General features: G+C 35.6%; 2 protein-coding genes across 3 annotated transcripts; both read left to right on the top strand.

Moving 5' to 3' along the window:
* The first annotated feature begins 713 nt into the window (after nucleotides 1-713).
* On the top strand, nucleotides 714-3,685 carry LOC106423401 (homeobox protein ATH1). Of its 2 annotated transcripts, none has more exons than XM_048766054.1 (6): nucleotides 714-832; nucleotides 1,398-1,582; nucleotides 1,923-2,712; nucleotides 2,789-3,132; nucleotides 3,222-3,282; nucleotides 3,395-3,685. In XM_048766054.1, exons 3-6 carry the CDS (start codon nucleotides 1,939-1,941, stop codon nucleotides 3,560-3,562), a joined length of 1,347 nt encoding a protein of 448 aa, XP_048622011.1. In that variant the 5' UTR covers nucleotides 714-832; nucleotides 1,398-1,582; nucleotides 1,923-1,938; the 3' UTR covers nucleotides 3,563-3,685. The 2 variants fall into 2 exon arrangements, with proteins under 2 accessions (XP_048622011.1, XP_048622010.1); XM_048766053.1 differs by lacking the exon at nucleotides 714-832 and adding an exon at nucleotides 845-1,237.
* A 188-nt stretch (nucleotides 3,686-3,873) lies between these two features.
* LOC106423403 lies at nucleotides 3,874-5,285 on the top strand. Its single transcript, XM_013864179.3, has 3 exons — nucleotides 3,874-4,221; nucleotides 4,558-4,716; nucleotides 4,790-5,285. Exons 1-3 carry the CDS (start codon nucleotides 3,955-3,957, stop codon nucleotides 5,150-5,152), a joined length of 789 nt encoding a protein of 262 aa, XP_013719633.1. The 5' UTR covers nucleotides 3,874-3,954; the 3' UTR covers nucleotides 5,153-5,285.
* Nucleotides 5,286-17,099: the final 11,814 nt, after the last annotated feature.

Raw genomic sequence — 17,099 nt, 5'->3', positions numbered from 1 at the left:
TCAGTTCAGCTGTTTTTCTCTTTGCGTCCTTTTGTTTTTGTATGGTCTAGACGATATTTGTAGTTTTTGTTTAGTCTGTTGCGGACGTGTGGTTGTTGCGGGCTTTATTTCACTTTTGTGGGCTTTGGACTCAATTATGAGTTTGAGTTATTTTTTATGGTCTTTGGATTCTAGTATTATATATTTGTATTCAACTCCAGTATCTCATCCTTTATATTAACTTTGTATTTTAATCCTATTAAAAAAAAACTAAGACCTGTAAATCTAGATAAGTTAGAATAGCATAGTTTCAGATATGCATATCTATTATAGCTATGACTACTAGAGTTAATCATTCTTAACTGGTATAATAAGACGGTACATATAAGGACACATTGAACCAAACGAATACAAGATTTGATAAGAAAGGAACAATACAAAAAAGAGGCCAAACTTGATTGATATTTTTTGTATAAAGGTTACAATAATATTATTTATATGTATATTATGTAAAATGATATGAGATTTGATGGCACAGCACAAAGACAGGAGTGGTGAGAAAAGAAAGAAGAAAAAAGCAATAACCCTAATGGATCACACATCTCATCAATTCTCCTTAAATGGCTATAAAAAGATCTCACCTCTCTTTACTTTTTTCCCTCTTTCTGATTTCTGATTATTGAAACCACCACAAGAAAACAAAAACAGAATTTCTTATCTTTTATAAATCGAATTATATAATTTTGTCTAGACACATTCATATATATAGAGACATGCAAATAGTAAAAATGTAGGGTCTCTTCCCTAATTTAAAGCCTGCAACAGAAATGAGTGCACTTCTCTGTAGTAAACAGTAACACATCTGCCTTCTTCATGTCTTTGGATTTGGTTTTAAGTTTCAACCATATATTTCTTGAGATACATTACTTTATATTATCAACATGTCTAATAAGTAAATTATATAAGATTTGATTTTTTTCTTGTTTATCTTTTTCATTGCTTTGTGTCAGAAAATCTAAATAAATATATGAAATGGATTTCATTACATAAACAGAGGGAGCTCCGTACATGATCTGGCCCTCCTTCTTTTCCACATCTCTGTCTCTTGAGCTAATTTGTTTTTTTTTTTTTTTTTTGCATGAGAGATAGTTTATTTATTATTTAATAATGCTGCCTATATGTTGGTCTACTGCTTTGATCTTTTAGTGAGGCAAGTGATGAAGTAGATACAGGGTTTTTATCATGAAAATGTATAAAAGTAAGGAGAAGATCAAAACTTTTTGTATTGTTCGCATTCATGCAAAAGAGATTAAATCAGACTCACTTTCCTCTTTTTCAGTTTTGTTGTATCATCTTTTTCTTTTATTTATAATATCTAATACTTTTATTGTTGATTTGTCCTTTTTTGCTCTCTTTAGGAACATAAATTGAGAAGCTGAGGAGTGAAAGGTACAGTGTTCTTTCACAGAGAAAGAAGAGAAACATACACTTTCTTCTTCTTCATTCTTAACACACATTTTGGAAAATTTTGATGTAAGAGTTCTGTTTGCAACGGTTTGTTATCTGAGATCTTCCCAGAGGTTCTATCAAAAGAAGGATAAAGGCAAGTTGAAAACTTTTATGTTCTATGGACATTTGTAGTAATCTAAAGGTTTCTTCTTTGTTTAACTAGGTAACTGTTTTCACAGATATCTTTGAGTTATTACTGGTCTATGCATCATTGAACCTACATATTGCTTTCATAATTATTACAGATATCTTCAAAATTTACCTATATGTTTAAATAATTACATAGTGAGACATTAATGGCATAGTTCTTGCATTGAACTTCTCTGTCCCTTGCAGCATTTTTCATTTAGTACTATTCTCCAAAGATTTAGTTTCTGAGATCTTCTGAAAACCCATTGTCTGAGTCTTGAATACTTCTCTTTTTGTTAATGCAGTTTCATTTCAAACCCAATGGACAACGACAACACTTTTAGTTCTATGGATAATGTCATGACTAACCAAAACAATCTTCTCATGGATTTGATACCTTCAAGAGATGATTCCACTTCTTTTTCAACAATGCTTCCATGGAATTCCATGAGACCAGATCCTCTACAAATGGGTGGATATGATATTTTCAATTCTTTTCTCACTAACAGGTACTTATCATCTACTTCAAGCTCTATCAATGTTCAAGAAACCCGCCATATCGAAAGCTTTGAGGTCATGGCTCCTCCTCTTCCTCCACTTCATCATTTGGATCATTTAAGACCATACGATGATTACTCAAACAACATGTGGAGTCCTGGAGAAAATAGTGGATTTCATCCATATTCATGTGCACAAGGTGTTGTTGGTCCTAGTGAACCAATAACATCTACATTTGCTGAAGAAGATGCTTCTGATGAGTGCTCAGAGATAAGTCCTTATGCTGCTACTAAAATGACCTCAGAGCAAGCTTCTTCCAGCAGCAAAGACATTTATAATAACGTCTCTCATGTTATATTTGGCTCAAAGTATCTTCACTCTGTTCAAGAAATACTATCTCAATTCGCTACATACTCCCTCCACGGCTTAGAGAATAATCCTCAATGCTATATTTCATCTCGAGGAACTGAGTCGGTGGCTTCTGATTCAGCATTTACTTCACGTTTTGAGATTCGAAACGAGTTTCTTGAAGGAGGTTTTGATCAAAGACGAGCACTAGAAGCAAAGAGAACCCAGCTCTTGGATCTACTTCAAATGGTATATATTCACACATATTATACATAAGCTGGAGAATGATTTTGTTTTAAGTTTTTGAGTTGCGATTTGTCTTCAGGTGGATGATAGATATAGTCATTGCGTTGACGAGATTCATACAGTTGTATCAGCTTTCCATGCAGCAACCGAGTTAGACCCGCAGCTACACACCCGGTTTGCACTCCAAACCATCTCGTTCCTATACAAGAACCTGAGGGAGAGAATCAGCAAGAAGATACTTATGATGGGATCAGTTTTAGAGAGAGGCAAAGAGAAGTCTCAAGAAAACTCAATCATCCACCAGCATTGCCTTCTTCAGCAGCTGAAGCATAAGAACCATCAGATATGGAGACCGCAACGAGGCTTGCCTGAGAAATCAGTCTCGGTTCTAAGGACTTGGATGTTCCAAAACTTTCTTCACCCGTAAGAATCTTGTGACTCTTCACTAACTCTACTTTATGATGACAATGTTAACTAGAATTGATGATCTTGATGTATACTTTTGATTGTAGTTACCCAACGGATTCAGAGAAACATCTTCTTGCTATACGAAGTGGATTGACAAGAAGTCAGGTAATGCATCTAACTCAAGCTTCAAGACTTTAGTCGCACGTGTGTTTAGTTACACAAATCCATGCAGCTAGAGATGAAGTGTGACTTGTTTGTTGTTTGTGTGTGAGTAAAGGTATCAAACTGGTTTATAAATGCGCGGGTTAGGCTATGGAAGCCCATGATAGAAGAGATGTACGCAGAAATGAACAAGAGGAAGCTGAACAACACTCAACTTCAAGGCAATGGAGGAAGTCGTAGGATACCAAAGTCCATAATGATGACCCAAGAAAGGAACAAATAGGATAATGATTATGTGGTAACTTGTAACGCAATCGCTACTATAATTATCAGACAAACTAAGTATTATGATTGCTTATGTTATAATTGTATATACAACTTCTCTTTTATCTCAACTATTTCATAATTCTTTTGGCATTTAAATCATTATCATCGTCATATGTAGCAGATATAGAACACAAACCATTAGAAATTTAGAATTAGTGACGTAATAATAAGCAGAAACATGTAAAACATAAAAATCACGTAAAACGGCGTCGTAGCGGCTTTGGCTGATTATCTTTGTTAACTAGTTATAAAACGCAGCGTTTTAGTTTTGTTTCATCTGACTCGTACGAACAAGTAAGGAAGTCGAAGAAACAAAGTTCAGAGTTCTGTCGGAACCAACGACGGCGAATGGAGACAGACAGAGCGGTCGTGATCGGAGGCGGAGCGTCTCGATACGCGCTGAAGCCAACGCGTATAAACAGCGAGGACATACTAATCTGCGTAGATGTGGATGCGGAGTCGATGGTGGAGATGAAGACGACGGGAACTAACGGGAGGCCTTTGACGAGGATGGAGTGCGTCAAGCAAGCCATCATCCTATTCATCCACAATAAGCTCTCCATCAACCCAGATCATCGCTTTGCTTTCGCTACCCTCTCCAAATCAGCCGCTTGGGTATGTGTGAGAGATTTAGGGGTTTCTTTCGATTCGTTAGCAATGCTCCGTAAAGTTTTGATTTTTAGATGAAAAAGTTGAATTCTTGATGTTGGGTAGTGATAAAGTTTGCAACTTTACATGGATTCACTTAGATATGAATGCAGAAGAAGAAGTTTATGTTTGTGTATAATGAGAAGCTATATAGTATGTTTTAGATTTTCACTGGTGACTTGTGTCACCTATACTGAACCTTGAATGTCTTTTTCGATCTAGTGATGGTTGTGTAGGATAGTAACTCAATGTCTAGATCCTCTCTGCTGAGTCTGCCATAATTTGAGGCCTTTTATGTTTCAGCTTAAAAAGGATTTCACAAGCGATGCAGCATCTGCTATTGCTTCTCTAAGAGGATTGTCAGCTACTAAATCCTCTGGTCGAGCTGATCTCACACAACTGTTCCGTGTAGCTGCTCAGGAAGCCAAAATCTCCAGAGCACAGAGCCGGATCTTGAGAGTGGTAAGTTTATTTTCTTCACTAGCCACATCCTGAAAAAACTATTTTACTGATATTGTTTTATACCTCTCTTCAGATTCTCATATACTGCAGGTCATCCGTGAGACCAACTCACGAGTGGCCATTAAAGCAGAAGCTCTTCACTCTGGATGTTATGTACCTTCACGACAAACCGAGTCCTGACAACTGTCCTCAAGATGTGTACGACTCTCTCGTTGATGCTGTAGAACGTGTTTCAGAGTATGAAGGCTACATCTTTGAGAGCGGTCAAGGGCTTGCGAGGTCTGTTTTCAAGCCCATGTCAATACTGTTATCGCATCCTCAGCAAAGATGTGCTCAAGATGATCTCGACATCCCCAAGTCTCTTGCAAAGAAGGTGCCTGTGGTTGAGGCCGCAAGTGTTGATGATAATCAGATTCCTCAGGCCATGAGCCAATAATAAATGCCTTTTTTTTCTTAAACAGTAAGACAGCTCCAATCATATCTCCAAATTTCGCCACAAAAACAAAGTTTATTTTTCTTAAGGTTTTGCATATTTTAAATCACAAAAAAAAAACAAGTGTTCTTTTGAACTTTTATCTTCACCACATATCTCTCACCATTGGCAAACAACCTTTTGCATTCTTCAGTAGTGAAATCATGAGAAACACATGGCTTTACCAGTCACCTGAATTGCAGATACTTTCTACCCATTGTTACGGTACCAACCAACAATCGTGATAAGCTTTGTAACCGCATATATCCAGTCACTTGGGGAGAGAAGTTCAAATTTCTCATCACCTAGTGCATATCCTTTGCGATCTCATATTGTGGGGTTGATGAATAATTTTTTTGGTGTAAATAATTTTTATTGTATGAATAGAATGTTGTTTTTGTTAAGAACAATGTGGATTGATAGTAACCATGCCAAGGAAGAACGGACCGCGTCCAGGTCCAAGACCAAGACCGCGTCCAGCAAGGAGAGAGAGGCGGCCAAAGATTAGGCCGACTCTAGTTTAGGAGTTTCCTTTTCTCTTCATGTTTATCTAAAAGAGGTTTTCCTTTTTACTTTAGGATAAGGATTTGTACTCTTTCCTTTTATCCATATCTTGTAATCCCCTATATAAAGGAACACTTTGATTAATTAATAAGACACACGAATTCCCCTATTGTTCACAACACGTTATCAGCACGATAGCCTCTAAATCCCTGAGACCTAAATCGATACCTAAAAGCCTATAACCGGCGACTCAAAGCTAAAACCTAGACGTTCTCCATCGTTCCAAAAGCTTGACATCCTAAAGACCGAACGTCCTCAGCTTCCTGATCGCGTCCTCAGCTCGCACTCGAGAAGAACGCATCCGTCCAGCAAATAGCTCGCAGCTCGCGTCCGTCCCCAGCTCGCGTCCGACTACATCCACGACCCGATAGGAGGCAGCAAGCGTTCATTCTCCTCAGCTCGAAGTTTCATCCATTCTCAGGTGGTCCGATTCTATACCTCTACGAAACAAAGGTATGAACATAATCTGAGAACATAGAATAAGATCAAAACCCTAATCCATCATTATGGAAATCTTATTCTCGATAAAACCCTAAAAGAAACTAGAAGATTAAAATCGACAAAGTCTTAAAACTAGAAAGCTAAACGATTCCAAACTAGAACTTGATTGTATGTTGATTGATTAAATCTGAAACCTGACAAACCCTAATGAAGGAATCGAAACCCTAAACCCTAAAGTTAGAATCCGATTTTAAGATTGATATTGCTTGTTTGATTGCTTGCTTGATTTGAGGTTTAGGAATGTTAGATTGTTTGAAAAAATCTAACTAAGAACACAAAATACTTAAGGCCTTGAAACCTTAACATAAGGTTGATAAGAATTCAAAGATTGGAAACCCTAGGTGTTATGAAAAGAAGTAAGATAAGATAGATTGCTTTACATGAATCCGAACATTGTATTGCATTCATAATTGATTGAAACAAGATCGACCAGCATATAGATCATACGAGTTTAGGTTGTTAGAAAACCTATAGAACCGTGTAGTCCATGATTGATAGCACCATGGTCGATTAGAATTGTTTGAATATCATAAATGCATAAGACGTGTTGTGGCCGAGCTTGCTTATATTCTGCGGCCACGTGAATCACATTGTGAACCTAATACCTTACATGATAATGTGATTCAGATGTCGAAAATAGCAAACAGAGACTATGCAGCCCTTAATCTCTCTGGAGACAATTACTTGCAGTGGGCGCTAGACACAAGGATTAGTCTAAAGTCCAAGGGACTCGGTGATACTATCACCGAGGACAACAATGAGAATGAAAAGAACCGATACATAGCCTTAGGCCTTATGCGTTATCATCTCATTGATGGTCTTAAAGATCAGTACATGACAATTGAGAATCCACTAGATCTTTGGAAAGCTTTAAAGAGCAGATATGATCACCACAGGATGGTGTTGCTTCCAAAGGCAAGGCACGATTGGATGCATCTAAGATTCTTAGACTATAAGTCAGTGGATGAGTACAACTCAGCTCTATTCAAGATTGTCTCAATACTAAAGCTATGTGGTGAAGAAGTATCCGATAGTATGATGCTTGAGAAGACCTATACGACTTTCAATCAGTCGAATTCTGTGATACAGGACAAAGGGCTTTGCCACATATACTGATCTGATCTCATGTCTACTCTTGGCCGAGGCAAACAATGAACTCCTACTAAAGAGTAATGGAGCTAGACCGGCCGGGACAGCACCACTACCCGAAGCCCGTGAGGTTGAGAAGAATGATCCCAAAGAGACCTACTACGTCCAAGACAACAAGAAACCATACGGCAATGGCCGTGGTGGATTCAAGAGGCGTGGACGTGACAACTCGAACGGCCGAGACGGCTACTCAACTGGCCGGAAAGGAAACCACAATAACCGTGGTCGTGGTTCCAATTACGGCCGGGGTCGAGGCAGCTACGGCCGCGGACGAGGTGGCATATCCAAACCATCTTACACGTCCAACAAGTCTGTATGCCACAGATGCGGGAGTGACAACCATTGGGCCAAGAACTGTAGAACTCCGAAACACTTGTGCGACCTCTACCAAGAGAGCCTCAAGAACAAGAATCCGGAGGCAAACATGATCCAAGAAAACGTCCATGAGGACAAAGGATATGGGTATGATGCTGACAATGAATCCGACAAGGACAACAAAGATGACCTAATGGATTTTGAGACATCCGATTGTCTCAAGGACTAGTTTTCGAATCACATTGTCTTATTGCTTTATGTCTTTGATTTGGTGTTTTTATTTTATGTAATGGCATTTTTTAATAATAAGAGTTTTAAACATCTTATGAAGTCTCTAAAGTTTAGAAAAATTTATTTATAGAATGAATGATGAGATGAGTGTACTTGTGGTGGATAGTGGCACAACTCACACAATACTTAGAGACAAAAGGTACTTTATAAATCTCACAATGCAAAGTGCAAAGGTACACACCATTGCGGGTGAGGCTAGCCTGATTGAAGGTCACGGCCAAGCCTATGTGATGATGCCCAAGGGCACTCACCTAGAGATCAAAACCGCCTTGTATTCCCCAAGCTCTAGAAGAAGCTTATTGAGTTTCAAGGATATAAGACTGAATGGTTTCCATCTTGAAACATGGGAAGAAGGAAATAAAGAATTCCTTAACATAACATCGATCACCAAAGGCAATAAAAAGATCCTAGAGACAATACCCGCAATGACTACTGGTCTATATTATGCAAGGATCAGTATGATCGAGGCCAATGCCTCCGAGCTATTCACTTTATGGCATAACCGGCTTGGCCATCCCGGAACAGGAATGATGCAAAAATTGATGATGAATTCACAAGGGCACACGTTTAAAGGAGTGATCCCACGAAATCTCACATGTGCAGCATGTGCACAAGGGAAATTCATAATCAGGCCATCACCAGCCAAAGTTAACAATGAAACCTTAAACTTTCTGGAAAGGATTCAAGGAGACATATGTGGACCAATACACCCACCTTGTGGGACGTTTAGATACTTCATGGTCCTCATTGATGCATCGACCAGATGGTCGCATGTGTGTCTACTATCCACTAGGAACCTTGCCTTTGCACGGCTGCTTGCTCAGATGATAAGGCTGAGAGCACACTTTCCAGATTTCCCTCTTAAGACTATACGTCTAGACAATGCTGGTGAATTCACGTCCCAAGCGTTTAATGAATATTGTATGTCCATGGGGGTAAGAGTAGAACACTCCGTGGCACATGTCCATACACAGAACGGCTTGGCCGAATCCTTCATTAAACGTATCCAGCTGATAGCCCGGCCACTGCTTATGAAGTCTCAACTTCCGGTATCAGCATGGGGACATGCGGTTTTACATGCAACGGAACTGATTCGCATCAGGTCATCTAGTGAGCATAGATATTCACCATCCCAACTACTTACGGGTCATGAGCCAGACGTGTCCCACATCAAAACATTTGGATGTGCCGTCTACGATCCAATTGCTCCACCACAGAGAACTAAGATGGGACCACAGAGGAGGATGGGAATATACGTAGGATATGATTCCCCAAGCATTATAAAGTATCTTGAGCCAACAACCGGTGATTTGTTTAAGGCCAGATACGAAGACTCACAGTTTTATGAGTCCACATATCCGTCCTTAGGGGGAGATAATAGCCGGTTGATTACAAAAGATATAGAATGGTTTAGACCATCAACATCTTGGCAAGATCCTCGGACTAGAGAGTGTGATCTAGAAGTCCAAAAGATTATACATCTACAAGAGCTAGCTAATAAGTTGCCAGATACATTTGCTGACCCAAATAGAGTAACAATATCACACAACCCGGCTTGTAATGCACCTATAAGATTAGACGTCCAAGATGGACAATGTCAAGTGGCTACAGAGTCTAAGCAACGTTTAAAACGTGGTAGACCAATTGGTTCCAAAGACAAACAGCCTCGGACATCCAAGAGAGGTGCTGGATCCGAGAGCATCAAGGAAACCGTCCAGGACATAGATGGACCGGTCGAGCCGACCAGGACGGTCGAGCCAAGTGTACCGGCCACACCCGATGATCCGGCCGTTCCTCAAAGTGAGGTCCGGGACGCTGGGCTTCACGGGACACAAGAGCCGGACAACCAAGAGATCTCTATAGACCATGAAATGTCTGGAAAACAATAGAACATAAAAGATATCAACGTTGATGATTTATTTGCATACAAGGTAGCACTTGAGATCATGGATAAAGATGAGGATCTAGAACCCACGTCCATACAAGAATGCATGCTAAGATCAAATTGGATCAAATGGAAAGAAGCTATAAACGTGGAGTTAGAATCATTGAGAAAGAGAGGCGTTTTTGGCCCTATACCCTTGACACCAAGAGATGTCAAACCAGTGGGATACAAATGGGTCTTTGTAAGGAAGAGAAACGAGAAAGGAGCAGTAGTGAGATACAAAGCACGGCTTGTAGCACAAGGATTCTCCCAAAGACCTGGAATAGATTATGAGGAGACTTACTCCCCTGTGGTGGATGCAACTACACTGAGATATCTAATCAGTCTGGCCGTGAAAGAAAACATTGATTTACGCATAATGGATGTAGTAACTGCATACCTATACGGACCACTGGATAATGAGATACATATGAAAGTTCCAGAGGGCATTGAGCTCAAAGACAAGAAAGGTTCTCGAGAACAACATTGCATAAAGTTAAACAAAGCCTTATATGGTTTAAAGCAATCAGGTCTAATGTGATACAATAGATTATCCGAGTACCTAGTGAAAGAGGGTTATAAGAATGATCCAATAAGTCCATGTATATTCATAAAGAAATTCGACAGCAAGGGCTATGTGATCATGTCAGTTTATGTGGACGACCTGAATATTATAGGAACCTCTGGAGAGATTTCCCAAACCTTTGAATGTCTAAAGAAAGAATTCGAGATGAAAGACTTAGGGAAAACAAAGTTTTGTTTGGGATTACAGTTTGAGTATAAAGAGAATGGCATCCTTGTGCACCAAGAAACTTATACAGAAAAGATACTCAAGCAATTCTATATGGACAAGGCTCATCCCTTGCCATGTCCTATGGTTGTGAGGGCCTTAGACCTTGAGAAGGACCCATTCGGACCAAAGAAACCGGACGAGGAAGCACTCGGATCGGAAGTGCCTTACCTAAGTGCCATTGGGGCCTTAATGTACTTGGCTAGTCATACTAGACCGGACATAAGCTTTGCCTTGAGCTTACTATCTAGATTTGGTTCTTGTCCGACTTTAAGGCACTGGAACGGAGTGAAACATCTGTTCAGGTATCTGCAAGGAACAAAGGATCTCGGTTTGTTCTACACCAACCGGCCAGGAGAAAGCTTGGTTGGATATGCAGATGCTGGGTACTTATCTGACCCACACCAGGCTAGATCTCAAACAGGATATGTATTCACACATAGTGGAGCCGCAATAAGCTGGCGTTCTACCAAGCAATCCTTAGTGGCCACATCATCTAATCATGCCGAGATCATAGCCATGTATGAGGCAAGCCGTGAGCTTGTCTGGTTGAGGAACATGACCGACCATGTCTTAAGAGAGAGTGGTCTGACCGTGGGACAAGAGAAAGAGGAGCCAATGATCATCTACGAGGACAATGCAGCGTGCATTGCTCAGCTCAAGGAAGGATACATCAAGGGAGACAGGACAAAGCGCATCCTGCCCAAGTTCTTCTTCACCCACGACTTATAGAAGGCAAAGGAGGTTCAAGTAGTTCAAGTTCGATCAAGCGACAACTCAGCCGACCTCTTCACCAAGTCTCTGCCTACCTCAACGCACAGGAAGCTGGTTCATCAGATAGGGATGCGCCGGCTGAAGGATCTTCAGTGATGCCTTCATCAGGGGGAGTATCATGCGTTGTACTCTTTTTCCTGTCTATGGTTTCCATTTTTCCCACCTTGGGTTTTTGGTTTTCCTAGAGAGGTTTTAACGAGGCAACATCGTGCATGGTACGAGCCCATATGGTTATAGCATCCAAGGGGGAGTGTTAAGAACAATGTGGATTGCTAGTAACCATGCCAAGGAAGAACGGACCGCGTCCAGGCCCAAGACCAAGACCGCGTCCAGCAAGGAGAGAGAGGCGGCCAAAGATTAGGCCGACTCTAGTTTAGGAGTTTACTTTTCTCTTCATGTTTATCTATAAGAGGTTTTCCTTTTTACTTTAGGATAAGGATTTGTACTCTTTCCTTTTATCCATATCTTGTAATCCCATATATAAGGGAACACTTTGATTAATTAATAAGACACACGAATTCCCCTATTGTTCACAACAGTTTTCGAATCCAGATATTAAGTCGATGATTTTATAATTTTAGTTGAAACTTGAAACTGTAACTATCTATCTTATATATTAAAACAGAAGTCACAACCTTGATTTATGTGTGATTTTTAAAAAAATGAACCCTTTCTAGAAAGTCCAAATTCATTTATTCCTTAATAACATTAACTAGTCCTGGACCCGCGCGACCGCGCGGGTATTAATTTTCTCTTTTAAAATTTTTGTTTGTACTAAATGAAAGTAAATAGAATCAGCAAAGTTATGATGTCCCTCATATAGTTAGTTGGTTGTCTGAATTCGTTGTGTTTCTTTGACTCTGATATATTTATTTTGTTTGTGTTTGATTCCAGAAAAGTTGTGTGCGAACATAGAGATGAAACAACTATTGTGAGTCATGTTGCTCAACAAACAAATACGAAGCTAAGCGTCATCACATTCACTGGTTATTTTTTATGTCATATATATATATATATATATAACTTGGAAACATGTTTTGTGTCTAATTAGAGTTGAGAGATTTGCAGTTCTTGAGCCACCCTGCTTTAGGTGAAGTTTTGACAGAAGAAGACCAAAAAATTTGTGCAGAAATTAATATATTGTTCAACTGTTTGTTTTGTTACTATTCTTACAATCTTGTATTTGTTTTCGGGAATAATATACTTCAAATACAAAGATCGAGTGTTTCATTCTTCTATGAAGAGCAACTTCACAGGTCTATATAAAAGATAAGTATATATTATTATTTACGTAAATATAATAGCTACCAAAAATTTAGGCTATAGTTTCTATATTTTATAGATATAATAAAGATTTGACATTAATTATAAGTTTGGATAGACTAATAAATTAAAAGATATTCTGTTTTGATTCTGAATTTATTGATTTGCTAGTTTAGAAAGATTAGAAAATCGATTGTATAGATGATTTGAATTTTACATAAAGAAATAAATATGTATATATCTTTGTTATAGGTTACAGTAATATATCTATGACTATGAGAACGTGACTCAACATTAACTTCCGGAAGAATAATTATTAATATATGTATCATAGCAATGACGATTTGAAGTTATGAATTTTAATTTTTTTTAAACTAAAGTTATCCTCCATGTTCATCACCTATAGATGAAGAAGAAGGCTGCAGACTATAGTTAAGAACTATTAAACGATTTCATTTTCCTAAGATTTTTTTACACTGTAGTTTAAATAATAAAGACAGATTACGTTCAAGTCATTGTTTCCCGTTTTTGTTGGTAAAATTAGAAATAGGAAATACATTTATTATTTGTAAAAGACAATCTACTAAAAGAAAGGATCATTTATTACTTCAGTGGCATTGGAGTGTAAATAAAATGAAAAACTAAAGGATAATTTATATTGGTACTTCTCTTTTAATAATATAAATGCCTTGCTAAATCACTCTATTTGATACTATAATAACTACCTACTCCTACAAACACGATTCAGTTAAGAAAAATATATTTGCATCATTAATGATTCACATACGATGCATACCAGTGTTTAAAAATAAGCCTATATTGAACCTAACATTTTTTCTAAATAAGTTATTTTACCCGGTTTGGTTTATACAAGTTAATAAACAAATCACAATTGGAATAACCAGTTCTGACCATCATTTTTTATACATGATTAGATTGCTTCAATATTTTTAAATCCGACCCGGACACTAAACCAGATGAACTTCTGAGTCATCAGATCATCGGATCAACCGCCGGTGATCGGCAGAATAATATATAAATTAATTGTATTATATAATAATATATTAGTTATAAAAATAAATATATAGAAACTAAGGTTAAGTATTTTATAATATTTATATAAAACATAAAATAACAGTTTGGATATGTAAATATTATATGTTTAAAAAAAATTAGAAAATATTTAACTTAAATTTCTATATTTTTATTCTTATTTTGCATACAAGATATCAAAAATAGTTTAGATTATTTTAAAAAATTAACAAGTAAAGATTTATGACATCTAACAAAAAAATATTAAGACTTAAAAAAATATAAATAGTTATGTTTAATGTGACTAATAAAATTAAACCTTAAATCTAAAATATACCAAAAGTAAAAATCATTAATAAAATGTTGATAACAAAACTGAAAAACCTAATTTCTTAATTAAAAATTATACAAAATAGATTTTAAAAACATAATTTAAAACTAAAAGCTGTCTATTGGTTTAACTAGTGGTTCAACCGGTGACCGGATTTTGGGTTTTAGCAGGTTTTATTGGGTTTTTAAATTTTGGTTATTTTCACAAAATCCGAAACAAATTTATCTCGAGTCAATCATTTACTATTTAACATGTGCAGTTCATATATTCATTAAATAAAACCATATACCAGACATAATCCGTATTGATTAATCTAAGAAGATATAAGTATATTTTTTTCTTAAACTTTATAATGTTGTGAAATTTTACAATGTATTTGGAAATGAAAATTATTTTCTATTTTACAAAATTTTATACATGTTCATGTGTTTAATAATAAAACACTTATTCAACAAACAAACTATATAAAAGAAAATACAAAAACATGTTACATTTTGAAATAATTAATTTGATGAAAAAAAAATGAATAACATACTTATGTTTCTAAAATGCATATACACATATATAATTATAATATATACCATTCTTGAAATAAAACCAAATATCTATATAAGTAAAAGTAAAAATTAACACCCGCGCGGTTGCGCGGATCCAGATCTAGTCTATTCTATTAAAAGAGAAACATTCTGGAAAAATCTATCTATACAAGGTTACTGCACCCTTTTATTTAAGTAACACTTATTTGGTCTTACCATCTATTAATCCAATAACAAATTATAACTGTATGTTTAGCTAACTATTATAACCGTACGTTTACCTAACATACTTATTTCGCCACATATAAACCACTAATATACCAACTTTATATTTGACAGACCAAAACATGTTCTACACGATAAAGTAGAACACAATACATGTTATACACAAGACACTAATACACTATATAGTTCATTCATTGAGTGAATGAATACGTTATTTATAGATTTGTACAATGATCATATCACATTTATTCATCTTTTAGACCCAAACGACGAGATGTCAATACTCTCATTCAATTGAGAGAGCATATTATACCATAATCTCAATGAAAGAACACATTCATTCTCAATCTGCCAAAAGATTAGTGCTTAAATAGTTATATACCCAGTCCATCTTTTATTATTTCATTCTAATCTATCAAAGTTAAAATCTGTTTTTAAGAAATCGGATAAGTTTTATAATAACCACGTTTTTCTGACTATTGTTAGAATATGTTACCAAATATTGTTACTAATTTTAAAAAGGATTTAATCATTATTTTATTAATTTACAAATTTTGTACTAACAACCATAATAATTTGCTAGCATAAATTTCTCTAATGTACTTTAACTGACTGGATTTTCAAAAAAAATCTGTTCAAAACGATTTTAAATACATTAAATCCGAAAATTTAGAATACTTGATATATATGTTTCGTATTAACTACAATACGTGATAACTTTGTGTGCAAAAAATATATGTTACCTACTTTAACTGGATAAACATTAATTCCTATAAATTTATATTCCAACAATATTCCTTATACATCCAACTAGAAAATCATATCGGATCTTCTTAATATTCAACCCTAAATATGCGTACCCTACAACCACGGAAATCACTCCTATTATAAATACAGCTCGTGTTAACTCATAGCATCGTAAAACATATTGATACAAAACAATGGCAAACAACATGCAGCTCTCTTTCTTGAATAAAATCAAACCGCACAAGACTGCTTGGTGCATTCAAGTGGAAATCCTCCATTCATGGAGATTTTTCGTGAAAGGTGTTGGTGAATCTATGGAACTCATCCTAAGTGATGCACATAAAACGTGATGGTCTTTGGACGACTTTAAAAATTAGAAACCACCACCAAACTATTATAATTTAAAACGTGATGGGCTTAAACCCATTACACAAACAAAATAATTAAAATATATTAAAGCAAAAGCCCATCTCATAAAAATATATTAAAGCAAAAGCCCATCTCATAATAGTTAAACATCTAACAATATTTTGTTTTAAAAATTTTAGATTCTTAATCAAAAACAAATAATATTTTATATTATTGGTTTTTTCTGTATTTTGATAGTTAATATGAAGGAAAATTATTTATAAGTGGAATTGTTTCCATATATATTTTTAGTTCAGTTTACAAATATTTTTAAAACAAAATATACAAATTTCATTGTCAAACCGAACACCGCATAAAAACATGTTAGCTCGGCTCCGTATATAATACCTTTTAAAATGTTTCTTCTTAATCGATATTCCATACAAATGAGTATGTTCATACACATCATCTTATAAAACTTCATTTAAAACAATATTTTTAACGAAGACAAATCCGCGCTTTCGAAGCGCGGGCCAAAATCTAGTATTCTATTAAAATATAGTTTTATTTTTTATCTACCATACACAAGTCTATATTAGATCATTCATTAGAAATTTAACTAAACATTTAAAAATTACTCATATATGATATTATTCTAACAAAAACAATATACATCTAAACAATAACATTTCTAAGAAAACATAAATATATTGTCATTAGGTAATTATCATTTGACTGTTTATCATATTTAATATAGACCATATTTTATATATTTCAGTAACTAATTTTGAAATTAAATAGTATAGCCCAATTCTTTTTCAATTATCAAATTAAATTTTTATATAAAACAAAATAAATAATATTTTATTGGTTGTAACATTTTATGTTGATATTTTTAGTAAAAATAAAAACATTAAACTGAGATATAATATATTAAATAAAATAATATTTTAAAATACAACAAAAAAAATTAATTTATTTACATAAAAACATTTCAAGAATAAAAATTTTTAAACAAAGAAGCTAATAATTTTTTTTATTAATTCATATAAAACTAATGTTAAAAATTAAACTATTAATATTAATGTTGCATTTTAAATAAATAAACAAAAATACTTCAT

The sequence above is a fragment of the Brassica napus genome, chromosome A3 (assembly GCF_020379485.1).
Source record: "Brassica napus cultivar Da-Ae chromosome A3, Da-Ae, whole genome shotgun sequence".
Taxonomy (NCBI): Eukaryota; Viridiplantae; Streptophyta; class Magnoliopsida; order Brassicales; family Brassicaceae; genus Brassica; species Brassica napus.
The sequence above is the reverse complement of the archived record's forward strand: the minus strand, read 5'-3'. Positions and strand labels throughout refer to the sequence as shown.

Bases quoted from the DNA above. Each gene is read 5' to 3' on its own strand.
- LOC106423401 (XM_048766054.1), top strand. From the start codon at position 1,939: ATGGACAACGACAACACTTTTAGTTCTATGGATAATGTCATGACTAAC. The intron at 2,713-2,788 runs GTATATATTCAC...ATTTGTCTTCAG, and splicing joins TCTTGGATCTACTTCAAATG to GTGGATGATAGATATAGTCA. The intron at 3,133-3,221 runs GTAAGAATCTTG...TTTTGATTGTAG, and splicing joins TTCCAAAACTTTCTTCACCC to TTACCCAACGGATTCAGAGA.
- LOC106423403 (XM_013864179.3), top strand. From the start codon at position 3,955: ATGGAGACAGACAGAGCGGTCGTGATCGGAGGCGGAGCGTCTCGATAC. The intron at 4,222-4,557 runs GTATGTGTGAGA...TTTATGTTTCAG, and splicing joins TCTCCAAATCAGCCGCTTGG to CTTAAAAAGGATTTCACAAG. The intron at 4,717-4,789 runs GTAAGTTTATTT...ACCTCTCTTCAG, and splicing joins AGAGCCGGATCTTGAGAGTG to ATTCTCATATACTGCAGGTC.